Source organism: Gigantopelta aegis, chromosome 13 (assembly GCF_016097555.1).
Source record: "Gigantopelta aegis isolate Gae_Host chromosome 13, Gae_host_genome, whole genome shotgun sequence".
In the NCBI taxonomy this organism is placed as follows: Eukaryota; Metazoa; Mollusca; class Gastropoda; order Neomphalida; family Peltospiridae; genus Gigantopelta; species Gigantopelta aegis.
This window is the reverse complement of record NC_054711.1, coordinates 15,615,500-15,629,238: the sequence shown is the minus strand read 5'-3', so window position 1 is coordinate 15,629,238 and position 13,739 is coordinate 15,615,500. Positions and strand designations below refer to the sequence as shown.

Sequence of the window (13,739 nt, the reverse complement as noted above, 5' to 3'; positions counted from 1 at the left end):
ACATTTCTGAAACACATAATTATATATCTCTCTGTTCCTCTGTTCTCCCTTTCTCCCTCCCTCTCACACCTTTTCTCTCTCTCTCTCTCTCTCTCTCTCTCTCTCTCTCTCTCTCTCTCTCTCTCTCTCTCTCTCTCTCTCTCTCTCTCTCTCTCTCTCTCTCTCTCTCTCAAATGGTTTCTGGAGTCTGTCACGGAGAATCATAGCACCAATTATTGTAGAAGACTTGACTTTCAGATTTTCAATTTAATCCAAAAAAATAAATAACATAATAACAATAATTCTACATTTCCAAAATATCTCTCTATTAATTTATGAAGTTTCAAAACTATTTGATCAAAACTCCAAGCAAAGATTTTTAATGTTGACTTTCAAATATTTTGTTGCCTACTAGTGTATTGTGTGAATTTTGAACTGACTGTTTTGTTTATTTTCAGAAAACTACACGGCTTTGTATAACATACTTGTATGTCCTGAAGGCTTCTTTGTGTCAAACAAAACCAAAATGTGCCAGTTGATAACAGGTAGGCCTAACTTCAAAAATTTGGTCCTCAAAATTGAGAATATTTAAATAAAACGCCATATGTTTTGGGTATAAATGGTGCTGAATACCGGAGTCTTGCAACAGAGGTAATAACATTTTAATTTGTTATCTCTCCTTGACCATGTATGGATGTTCTGGTGAACTTAGAATTACGAGTTGTCAGTCAGTTTTGTGTTTTATCTTTCCATTGGTGACAGACTTAATAAGAGTTCATTCTCCATGTTAGCATTTTTTTTTTTAAATACATGACAAGTTTGTTTGTGTGTGACACCACTAGAGCACAGTGATTTATTAATCATGGGCTATTGGATGTCAAACGTTTGGTAATTTTGACATATAGTCTTAGAGACGAGAGGAAACCCGCTATAATTGTTCCATTAGTATCAATGGATCTTTTATATGCACCATCCCACATACAGGACAGCACATACCACAGCCTTTGATATACCAGTCATGGTGCACTGGCTGGAACGAGAAATAGCCTAATGGGCCCACCGACAGGGATCGATTCTAAACCGACCGCGCATCGAGCAAGCACTTTACCACTGGGACGTCCTGCCCCTATAGTATAGGCTATACAGGACAAAATTGGGGAATGTTCTTACTGTGGAACAAGGTTTATAGCCTGTCCATCCTGGGTTTGGAGATTGTGTTACATACAAACTGAACAAATTGGCACCAACTGCCCAGATATATACAGCTTTAAAAGACGGAGTGTACTAGTTTGTCGCTCGTTAGATACATTTTAAAACAACTCGTTGTGAGATAAATGGTATCTAATGGCCACTCATGTATTATTCTCTGTGTAATACATTTTGGTTTGTTTTTCAGATAATTCCAGTTATTGCCCGGAAGGCTTTGAGCATGCACCAAACAACACAACTGTATGCATACTTGGTATGTACCTGTTGATGCTTTACACATTGTGGTGAATACGGTTTATACCATGGAAGGACTCGAACTCATGGACGGCACCGATGGCAGTTATGACTTGATATGACCACTAACACTGTACATGACGCGAAATTTGGCTTCTTTTCATTATGACTTGATATGACCACTAACACTGTACATGACGAGAAATTTGGCTTTTTTTCATTATGACTTGATATGACCACTAACACTGTACATGACGCGAAATTTGGCTGCTTTTCATTATGACTTGATATGACCACTAATACTGTACATGACGCGAAATTTGGCTGCTTTTCATTATGACTTGATATGGCCACTAACACTGTACATGACGCGAAATTTGGCTGCTTTTCATTATGACTTGATATGACCACTAACACTGTACATGACGCGAAATTTGGCTTCTTTTCATTATGACTTGATATGACCACTAATACTGTACATGATGCGAAATTTGGCTTCTTTTCATTATGACTTGATATGACCACTAATACTGTACATGACGCGAAATTTGGCTTCTTTTCATTACGACTTGATATGACCACTAATATTGGACTTTCTTTTGATTTGGTGGTAATAAATACTAAATATAATTATTATTATTATTATTTATTATTATCCCACTGCACTTTTTCCTTTCTCTCATTTGACTTCCATCTCATTTCTTCCCAATCTGCCAGATCCTCCTATCTTTCAACTTTGTTCGCTGTCCACCTCCACATCCCAGTCCTTGTCTCTCCAACTGTGACAGGTGCTTGTCTCTTGTGGCTATCCATGCCACACACCTGTCATTCCCCATCAGCTTGAGCTGCGGGCTTAGTCTGACCACTTCAGAGAGTGTTCAGCAGTTACTTCTGGCATTAAGAGGCACTTGTAAACACCTACAATGCGCCCCTAGTAACGGCCGTCGTTAGTTAGTGCTGTGAGTCAGACCAGCTTTATTAGCGGCAGAGGACGAGGATGCCAGGTGGGTGCAGGGAAGTACACAGAGACTGCACCCATTGAAGGAAGTTGAGACAGGTGGGCGATGGTGTGGACAGCTCAGAAGAAAGACTTGGAGGAAACTGAAAATCATTATTAAAGAACAAAATAGCAATGACTAGCTGTATTTTGCTTCATAAATAAATTTAAAAAATCAAATATTTAGACAAACACACACCACCCTCCCATCCTATAATATTGTTTGTAACACAACCAGTAATCCCTTCCGAGTGGGTTACGTAGTTGTTGAATGGCCCCTAAACAAGGCACAGACTACCAACTGCCAGCAGAAAGTTGGCCAACTTGACGGTCGTGTTATAGTTTCCCCAACTCCCGACTTAGACCGGTGTGCTCAGATTAACAACTAAAGGGTTATACGACGAGAATCAACTGGACAGTCGTAGAAGTCGTTACAGCAGAAAGTTGGCCAACTTTCTGCTGGCAGTTGGTAGTCATAGCAACAATGAGCTCATAACTACTGACATTTCTCTATTTCAGACACTCTTAATAATGAAATGTGTCCTGACGGTTTCAAGTATGCAGAACTCGAGTCAACATGTGTTTTAGCAATCGCCATCCGTTTTGAAGGTAAACATGTTGATGTTTTTGTGTTTTTTTCCCCAGTTAGTAATAAGAAATAAATACAAACAGGGTTTTTGTGTTCAATTTCATTTCATTATTTATTAGTTTTTATTCATTTATAATATATACTAAAAGGCAAAAGTAATTGTGACACACAAAAAACAAAGATGTCCGAAGGTATGGAAACGAGCAAGTCCATGAAAAGGGTGCACCTTCCATATGCAAATGAGCCACATCACTAGAGGGGGACTAGAGGAAATCCAGAGCGAAGTTCACACAGTCGGTAGTAAGTGTGTCCACCTTGAGCATTAATACAGGCCTGGCACTGTCGTCTCATTGAGGCCACTAAATCCTGGGGAAAGCTCCTGGGAATGCCATTCCAGATTTGAGGAAGGGTCAGCCATGTATCTTGGTGAGGGGTTGTCACGGGTGGTCGGCCGCTACGGGGACGGTCCTTGACCTGGTTGTTTTGTTGACATCGTTGCCATAAGTGCCATATGGTGTTTCTGTGGATGTTGAATTGACGTGCGACATCACGCTGCGAGGTCCCAGATTCAAGCATCCCTATGACTCGCCGTCTGTCATTTTCACTGAGGCGTGGCATGACGAAATTGCATCAAACTATATAATGGTGTTTTTCTGACTTCTAGACTTCTGGGCTATTGGATGTCAAACATTTGCTAATTTTGACATATAGTCTTAGAGAGGAAACCTGCTACATTTTTCCATTAGTAGTAAGGAATCTTTTATATGCACCACAAACAGAATAGCACATACCACAGCCTTTGATATACCAATTTTGGTGCACTGGCCGGAACGAGAAATAGCCCAGTGGGCCTACAAACGGCCCCCAATGCATTTCCTTCTTTATTTGACCTGTACATAACGGTCACCTGTCCTTAACGGCCAGCGGTCACTATTTTCCACCCAAAATCACAGGTTGAACTTGCTATAACGGTCACAAGATGATCGTCGTAAAGATGTTTTTTGCTTTATGTTTTGACGCTGGTTATGTCTTTACTTTTTCAATCATCTTAAAAATTATAAATTCAATGTGTTTATATGGCCATGTCATGTAAAAGCTTTGGGTTTATTTTCTGTCAAAGTAAAGTTCCATTGTAATTCTCTGATCGTAATTGAAAAACAAACGGACACTCAGTAACTTCCGTTACTGGTGGGGTAATTCGATTGGTTCTCAGCATCCTCACTGCATAGTAGACGACTTCCCATTGGCTGTACATAATTTAATCTGTATGTATGGTCACTCTATTGAGTCTCGAGAAACTAAACAAATGAGGTATTATGTTAGGTGTTTCATTGTGTCTAGCCAGTCATGATTGTTAAATAAACATGAATTGTTGAAGGCGGCGGTCATTGCAGATGTCCCGTGTTCGGATTATTTAAGCGACTCCTGATCTTATTCAGCTGTAATCAACGGTCATACTCCACTGAAGGATTAGCGGTGACAAAAAACAAACCAATAAGTCAAACATGCCACATGGGTAATAACCTTCAATTACAGAAAATATCTTCTGGTAGTCAATGTTAGCGTTTGTGAAATATATCAACGAATATGTTTGCATGCAAAATGCCACCGAAAAATCGTACTTTAACGTTAGAACAGAGAATCGACGTTATTAACAAATCTGAGAAAGGCACTTTAAGTGCGCGAAAGATCGCCAATCATTTTGGTGTAGGACGTTTTCAGATTACGTCTATTTTAAAAAGGAAAGCTGATGTTCTGGCCGATTTTGACAATAATGTTTCAGCCGAAAGAAAAAGGCAGAAGAAAGCAACAGGCAATGATGACATAAACAAGCTAGTGTGGGAATGGTTTAAAAATGCGACATCTTTTTTTTATGACAGTTGTGATATTCTTTAATATATGGGTTCTAATTTTGAACTTGTATATAAGGGTCACCTCTCTAAAACGGCCACTTTTGTTAGGTCCCTTTGGGTGGCCGTTATATACAGGTTTGACTGTATATATATACTTAACTCCAAAAGAAACGCGAAAATTTTAAAATATTAAAAAACCCACATTTGAATAAACTATGTACAAATCGATTAAGTTGACCAATAGCCATCTTGTCAGCGTATCCAATTCCATATAACGCATGAAAAAAACGAGTACAGTGTGACGTCACGCACGTGCTGAAATTGACGACCAAAATCGATCTGGAATGCAAAACGGGTGGATCATGAAAGATGCGAATTGCACGTGAAACACTACCAGGCCTGGGTATAAAAGAAACGCCAGATAGCAATGTTCAACTCATTTTACGAGTAGCGATACAACGATGCCACGACTTAACGCTGATTCCAGACATAGAGCTTTGGGGAATTTGGAGGCCGGAATGGATGCCAGGCAGGTTGCACGTGCTTTCGGTGTCCATGTCTCGACAATCTACCGTCTCATAGACCGATTTCTACAGAACAACAACGTCGTCGACCGTCCACGTAGCGGCCGTCCCAGAGTGACGTCACAGCGCCAGGACCGTTACATCGTCCGAACTCACATGCGTGATCGGTTCGTACCAGCCACCACAACAGCCCGGCAGACAGTGGGAACCCACAACCGCCCCGTTTCCTACACCACGGTACGACGTCGTCTGATCGCCATCCATCTGAACTGTCGTCGACCGTACATTGGACAACGTCTCACACAGCGACACCGCCTTGCACGACACAACTGGGCTGTTCTGCATCGACAGTGGCGGAACCGACAGTGGCAGAACATCGTCTTCTCCGACGAAAGCCGCTACTGCTTAGATAGGGCCGACGGTCGTATGAGGGTGTGGAGGCGTCGAGGTGAGTGCTTCACAGATGCGTGTGTTATGGAGAGGGACCGTTGGGGAGGGCCTTCCGTCATGCTGTGGGGTGCCATATCCTGGGGACGTCGTGTACAACCTGTCATCTTCGACAACAACGGCCGAGGACGCGGCAGGGGCGTCACAGCACAGCGCTACATCGACGAAGTGCTCACGCCTGTGGTGGTGCCTTTTTTCGCGGGTCACCGTCAGATGGTTTACCAGCACGACAACGCCAGGCCACACACGGCACGGGCCACCCAGGCATTCCTGGCACAGCACAACATCATCACAATGGACTGGCCAGCTTTAAGCCCGGATCTGAACCCCATCGAGCACTTGTGGGACGAGGTTCAGCGCATGATGAACCAACGCCCTGCTCCCGTGGTGACACAGCAGCAGCTCCGCCAGGCCGTCGTGGACACCTACAACAACGTGCCCAGGGCCTTCATCAGGAACCTCTTCCTCTCCATGGGTAGGAGGTGTGCGGCGGTCATGGCCAGCAATGGCGGACACACCCGCTATTAGTGGACATGTTTGAGTGGCATGTGACGCCATTGAAGAAGCGCCATGGCCTTGACATTTCAAATGACAATGCGACCTCGATTTTTAACATGTCAATAACATGAAATCTCATCTTTACGAATTGTTTAAGTTTTTCATAGAAATGATTATTTTAAGAACTTTGGGACGTATTTCAATGAGTGTACTCAAAACCTCCAATCTACGTATTCGCGTTTCTTTTGGAGTTAAGTATATATATATATATATATATATATATATATATATATATATATATATATATATATATATATATACTTGTGTGTGTGTTGTGCGTGTGTGTGTGTCTGTGCGTGTGTGTGTGCATGTATACTATATGTACATGTATACATGTTTTTAATTTATTTAATTTTTAAAAACTTTGCTTTAATATGAAATTTATTCTGTCTTAGTAGAATTGAGGACATTCTTTTTCAAATCCTTTTCTTCAGACAACAACAGAAGCAGTTGCCCTGCGGGATCAGTCAACCCTCCCATCAACTGCACAACTTGTGCTTCTACTCGTACGTACAACCTATACAGTCAAACCTGTTCTAGCAGCCACCTATAATCAGCAGTCACCTGCCTTAAGTGGCCACTTTTCCCCTCCCAAATGATTTTTAATGTAAATGCACCTGTAATAAGCGGTCACCTGTCTAACTCGGCCAGCGGCCACCTAAATCAGACTACAAATCACTAAAATATCTGTATTGAGCGGGCACAGTAAATGTTTACTATTACTGTAACAGAAGGTGTAATGTATTAATCCCAATACCTTACCTTACAGCATCTTGTTAGATCAACCCAAGTTTGTATCATATTAATAGACGACTAAGAAGAAAGCTAGTCAACAAGATAATCTAAACTCAGTCATTTATTTATAAAATACAGTCATTTTTTTTAAATGGTTAACCAAAATAAAACGTATGTTCTTACTATTACGGCCCCTTTAAAACTACACTAAAGTGAAAATAACAGGGATATTTTAATGACGGCGACAAGGTGCAGAAAATAACCGATCTTCACATCTTCAAGAATACTAGTACCCATTCAGTCCCGACATCTCTTCTGTGTATCAATTAAGAAAGTATAACTGGAATGCATCTACTTTCCTTTGGGTAGGCTAGGCTTCACATCTGTAGATTCACTTACTATGACAATACACTGCATAGAGTAAGAATTAAATAATTAAATGAAAAAGAAAACAAACTTATTGAGAACAGTTAAATTAATACATTCCAATCACCTTATTTCTGAAGGAGGCGACATGTCGATAGTTAATTTATTGACAATACAGACGAGGGAAAAACAAGAAACAACAAACATTCTAAATACTCTATGTGCCAACCTGTAATCAGCGGCCACCTGTCTTAAGTGGTTGATTTTCTGTACTCTCTTGTGTGACTGCTTAAGACAGATTTGACTGTATTAATTTACTAATAAGTCAAATAGTTTTTATGAACATATTATTTCATAACTTTGAAGGGTGAAGGTTGGCTTGTATTAGGGTGACTAGGTCGGTAGTGCACAGCCCGACTAGGTTAGTAGTGCACAGCCCGACCTAAGTAGGTAGTGCACAGCCCAACTAGGTTAGTAGTGCACTAGGCCCATGAGTAAGGCAACACATTTTAGGAGGCAGCTAAATATTTTAAAACAAAAATACTAAATTCCACTTTTCAACTAAGTAGTAGAATCTGCTCTTTATACCAGATCCACACACACACACACACACACACACGTGCACACACACACACACACACACACACCATCCGGCTCATGTTTAACCGCCTATTTCTAAATTTGTCTAGTATTTAGTAGAATCCCCCTCGCTCGTGTTCATCCGCATATCCCTAAACAATCACATGTAACATCGAGTGCATTGAGGGTCTACTGCCATATATTGGTAATAGGGAAAACCATTCTCAACATGTAATTTGCAGTTTAAACTTGACACACTCATTGTCTTGGAATTGTGTTGGCCTTTTTGGAGGGATAGTCCTCTTCTCAGCGACTATATTATAGGCATGAAGGCCATTTTGATGTTAAAGATTGGCCCCAAATATATTTAGCGTATTCGAATTGGATTCCTTGTCACTGGAAATGTGCGGTTAGCTGTCAAACTCCATCTCCTATGTGGTTCTGAAGCCGAAATGAGCTACTGATATTTTATCATGACGGTGGACATCTTTAAATTCAAGATGGTGGCTAACCAGCCTGTCAGAATTCTTGGATCCATCAAGTTTTGAATTTAGTAGGCCAGATTTGAAATGAGCAACTTATGTGTCATCATGACAGTAGAAATCTTTAAATTCAAGATGGCGGCTAACCAGCCAGTCAGACTTACTGGATCCACCACCTTTGACATTAGCAAACCAAAATACCCCTATATACCAAATTCCAATTCCCTATGTAGTTCAGAAGCCGAAATATGAGCAATTGGTATTTTGTCATGGCAGCCATATTTAAATTCAATATGGTTGCTATGGTCTCACTACACAGATGTCATCTGCCATTGAAACCCATGTTAAACTGCCCAACTTCAAGCGAAGATTGCCCATAGAACGTTGGCACTAACAACATACACCATTGCGAACATACATTATATAAGCATTTATATTCACTCCAAAATTGTGAACATTTCCGTCTCAGTTTTTTGCTATATGACCGCATTTGGCTGTAGTACCGGTCCGAACAGGTGGTTCATTAACCGATTCACTCCGGCTGTCACTTGCGCTATATACCCATGTCCCAAAAGGTCGATGCACAATATTACAAAATAACATGGGCAAAATACAGCCAGAAGGCTTACCATTAAACATACATATTGTTTTAATTCTTCACCATTTCCTAGAAGTGAATATGTGAACCATAACATGTGCCACGATTAGGAACTATAGTGGACCGTGATCAATGAACTCTCACCCGGAAGTGATCTGTATAGTGAGACCTAACCAGCCTGTCAGACTTATTGGATCCACCACCTTTGACATTAGCAAACCAAAATACCCCTATATACCAAATTCCAATCCCCTATGTAGTTCAGAAGTCGAAATATGAGCAATTGGTATTTTGTCATGGCAGCCATATTTAAATTCAAGATGGCGGCTAACCAGCCTGTCAGACTTCTTGGATCCATCAAGTTTTGAATTTAGTAGGCCAAATTACCCCTATATACGAAATATCACACTTTCTGCCAAAAGTGAACACCTTTTTCATATATTATTTGCCACACTAATGGCATCCAATTTTTACAATTTCCATGGGGAGCAAGCCCCTTGATCTAAACAATAAAATCCAAGTATTATATGATTTCAATAATCAAAAACGACTCTAAAAGTGAAAAATATGCCATGGTGTTTGAAAACTAGTCTTCTCACTTTAATTATATAGAGAATAATACATGAGTTGCTGTTAAATACCATTTATGAGCGAAAGTGAGTTTGATACATTTTTGAACAATAAGTTGTGAGATAAATGGTATCTAATGGACACGAATGTATTCTATTTCTTTTATATTCTTAAAAACCATGTTTTAAGCAAATTTTAACATCTTTTCTTACTAAAAGTTATTTACAGCCGTTGCACTTGTAGCTGACTTACGCGTCACAGACCCATGATTGTCAGGTAAACTATACATCATAGTGTAATCGATTTCCATCGCTTTGGGTTTTTTTTATTGGACGTATGGCGTTGGTGACCTGGTCATCACCTAGGAGCAGCCAGTCGTATGTCTTGAATTGTTAACACACGTACATGTGTAAACAACTATGTGTTTTAAAAAATAACACATGATGTTCTCACCAACGGGTGTGTAAGAAAATATAATAATATATTCCACAGAATCATCTACCACTGCCACCAGCCATGCACCAACTACTGCCACCAGCCGTGGAACAACAACTACTGCTGGACAAAAAGAACTGGAGAGTATACCGGACTATGGCATCGCTCTGATAGCTGTATCTGTTTTGATTGTTATAGGATTAACTATTGTAAGGCGTTTGTTTGTTTATAAATTTGGCACCAATCAAGCTATGATCAATTAATCTAACATTTAGCTTACTAAAATTGTATTATAGAATTGTACATTAGTATTGTACATAATTGTCTATATGTATTAATCCTTTTTATTTCAGTTACGAATGGTTTAGACCATCTAACCAGACAGTACTGTGTATATAACCTTCACGCTTTTGTCTGCATTTGCACTATGTATTAGCACCCACGCTTATACTTTCTTACAGCAACTTACGGTGAGTCATTTAGAGCTACAAGAAATCGATATAAGAAAACAAGAAAGAAACAAGATACTAAGGGACCATCTCAAAATTCATATGATGCCAAAAAAGACGAAATGGTTTCGTTTGGGGGGGAGGGGGTTAATAATTTTGCACTTGCCATTTCGACTTTGAAATTTAAGTTGGCATCAAGATTAAAAACCTTCAGAAATTATCGTTTTCCAAGAACAGCAGAAAAACTAAGCCGGCATTCCTCAGGAACAGGAACTCTGTGTTCTGTGTGTGTGCCGGGTACCATCCAGCCAATCAGACAATTACACCACCTCCCCTGACAGCCAATTAGAACTCGCGATACAAATATGCATAGCATTTACTAACCAGTCCCACTTACCTGTGCGTAACATTTCTTCATCACATTTTTGTTCGAATCTGCACGTCTTCATCCACCATTACAGCTATCTGTAGACACTAGTTTTGTAAAAACACGATAGAGGACATGCCTGTTCCGTATCGAATATGATACGTCAGGCCTTTGTGAATAATTTCATGCTAAATGAACAAACCTTGTTTTATATGTTTACTTTTAATTAACCTAATTTATATATAGTTTTGCGTATCATATTTGATACGGGCAGTGCTCTAGGGTTAAAATTGACAACTTTATGACAAATGAGGCAAACAAGAAACAAATACATGTACATGAAATAGAAACGTTTTATTACTAGTATGCCCTACATGTATTCTGCATTTCTATATAAATACATAATGTACAAGTAGTGACATTTTCATCTGAAATGAATGATGGTGCCAAAACATAATCTTATTTAGTCTTCTTTTTTGGGGGGGGGGAGGGGGTCTCAAGAGAGACTAAACTGTTTCTTCTTTTTTGGCATCATATGAATTTTGAGATGGTCCCTAAGTAAGTCTCCATCATTTAGTAATACCAATAGCCATGCCATGTATATTATATACAGAGGTCCCATCACCCATGGGGGGGGGGGGGGGGGGGGGGATACTTGGGAAGGGGAGGGAAATCCTATGTGTGAATGTTGATGCGAGACAGATTATTGCAAACATATACTTTTCCTTAGTGCTATATAGACCAGTTATTAGTGGCTGCTAAAATAATTTATGTGAAGCGCTAGGCTTTTTAAACCACACAAACACTATAAGGGTATACCCTTCAAAGTAGATAGCTAGGTTAGATAATCCCCCCTCTCTCCTTGAATTCACGGGCTATCTAAGGATGGGGGGGGGGGGGGGGGGCTCTGAAAAGACGTTGGTTTTCATCTAGAGTAAGGACTTGCGACAATAGGAACAACCTAAACAGCAAACTAGGGTTAACATACAAAATAGCACGCACTACCGCAACAGTACACAGGATGCATTGGCTAATAATAACAATGCAACCGCACCCATTTAATGGCCCATCACGTACTCTAATAAGGAGTCGGACAAAAGAAAACCGGCTCCGAGTACACAATTGCACTGCACTAAGAGAAAGCTGGACAAAAGAATACCGGCTCTCTCCCACCAGTCCCAAATACTTGCTGCTGGTGTGACACTTGGTACTGGAGGATTGGGCGAAGAGGACCGATAGCAGGATAACAACAGGAATCCCCGGAACTCGAGGACAACGGCCTACTGGCATGCAAAATTGCTAGAGTCTCCCCTGGGTTGTCATGCCACGACCAGAAGTGGTCAGGCCCAGCATTAATAGGTCTAATTAACGAGCTACTCCAACTCACTAATATCAAAACCTATACGTAACTCCTGAAATTATCTTTTGACCAACCGTTCAAAAATGCACCAAATTTCCTTCATTCAAAATGCGCACCCATTCTCTTTGGCTAATTTTTTGACCGCTCCTTCCAAATTCTAAAACCCATAGCACCCATACACCCACCCCCACCTGCTACCGGCCCGGCCGGACTGCTGGTGCTCCCTTGCACCTTCCAGTGCAGGTGGTCCCTCCCCCCACCTTTCCTGTCCTGGATGGAGGAGCCTATCAAGGCCGGCACCTGTGCCCAGAACATCCATACGCTACAACAGCTTGCTCTGAATGTGTGTGTTAAACCCTCTGACCTGACCTGATTGGGAAAAACTGTAGCGGGTTTCATCTGATGACTACGTGTCAGAATTACCAGAAGTTTGACATCCAATAGCCGATGATGATTAATTAATAAATGTTCTCTAGTGGTGTCGTTAAACAAAACAAACTTTAACTGTTGCATGGGAAAATGTTAACAGTAACCGAGTCTTCAGTTCAGATGGTGAAACTGATATAAATATGTTAGGATTGTTGTTTGTTTTCATGTGTATATATGAAAAGAAAAAGGATATTGAATAGTTATTAAAGGTATAATTATTCATTTGTATGGTATATCCTATCCAAGTCAACACAACAATAGGTGCATGGTCCTTGTAAATAGAGCTGGTTTAAGGATCCGCGGGGCCTGTAGCACAAATAACAGTGGGGCCACCTTCCCAGGATATATATTTTGCAAACTCCCCTGGGGAGAGTAATAAAATAACCTGGACAAAATAAATGAAGTATTGATAGTAACCTTGAGTATATGTGAAGGAAAAATAGTAATATTTTATAAATTTTTATTTCATTAATTAATATAATTATATTTACAATATACACACATCACCGCAGGGCCACCTGAAGTTTAGGGACTGTAGGACATGCTACATGTGCTACTAGGATAAACCGGCTCTGGTAATAAGAATCACTGCGGGGCCCCCTGAAGTGCAGGGACTGTAGGACGTCCTACATGTGCTACTAGGATAAACCGGCTCTGGTAATAAGAATCACCGCGGGGCCACCTGAAGTTTAGGGACTGTAGGACATGCTACATGTGCTACTAGGATAAACCGGCTCTGGTAATAAGAATCACTGTGGGGCCCCCTGAAGTGCAGGGACTGTAGGACATGCTACATGTGCTACTAGGATAAACCGGCTCTGGTAATAAGAATCACCACGGGCCCCCTGAAGTGCAGGGACTGTAGGACATGCTACATGTGCTACTAGGATAAACCGGCTCTGGTAATAAGAATCACCACGGGCCCCCTGAAGTGCAGGGACTGTAGGACGTGCTACATGTGCTACTAGGATAAACCGGC

At 40.7% G+C, this 13,739-nt stretch overlaps 1 protein-coding gene and 1 long non-coding RNA gene across 4 annotated transcripts in view; one reads left to right on the top strand and one right to left on the bottom strand.

Annotated features, from left to right (window-relative positions):
• Positions 1–13,739, top strand: part of LOC121387703 — a 38,801-nt gene that overhangs the window by 18,563 nt on the left and 6,499 nt on the right. For 2 of the 3 annotated variants that reach the window (XM_041518898.1, XM_041518897.1), the window contains exons 2-6: positions 438–524; positions 1,376–1,441; positions 2,939–3,028; positions 6,825–6,896; positions 10,213–10,364. In XM_041518898.1, the coding sequence (XP_041374832.1) occupies positions 438–524; positions 1,376–1,441; positions 2,939–3,028; positions 6,825–6,896; positions 10,213–10,364 (467 nt within the window). Of the gene's footprint in view, positions 1–437; positions 525–1,375; positions 1,442–2,938; positions 3,029–6,824; positions 6,897–10,212; positions 10,365–10,508; positions 10,626–13,739 lie in introns of all 3 variants that reach the window. The other variant, XR_005959854.1, reaches the window with a different exon arrangement.
• The window catches only part of LOC121387704, a 2,337-nt gene continuing 1,387 nt past the window's right edge, over positions 12,790–13,739 (bottom strand). Inside the window, exon 3 of the long non-coding RNA XR_005959855.1 lies at positions 12,790–13,686. This is a non-coding gene — a long non-coding RNA (uncharacterized LOC121387704). The remainder of the gene's footprint in view (positions 13,687–13,739) is intronic.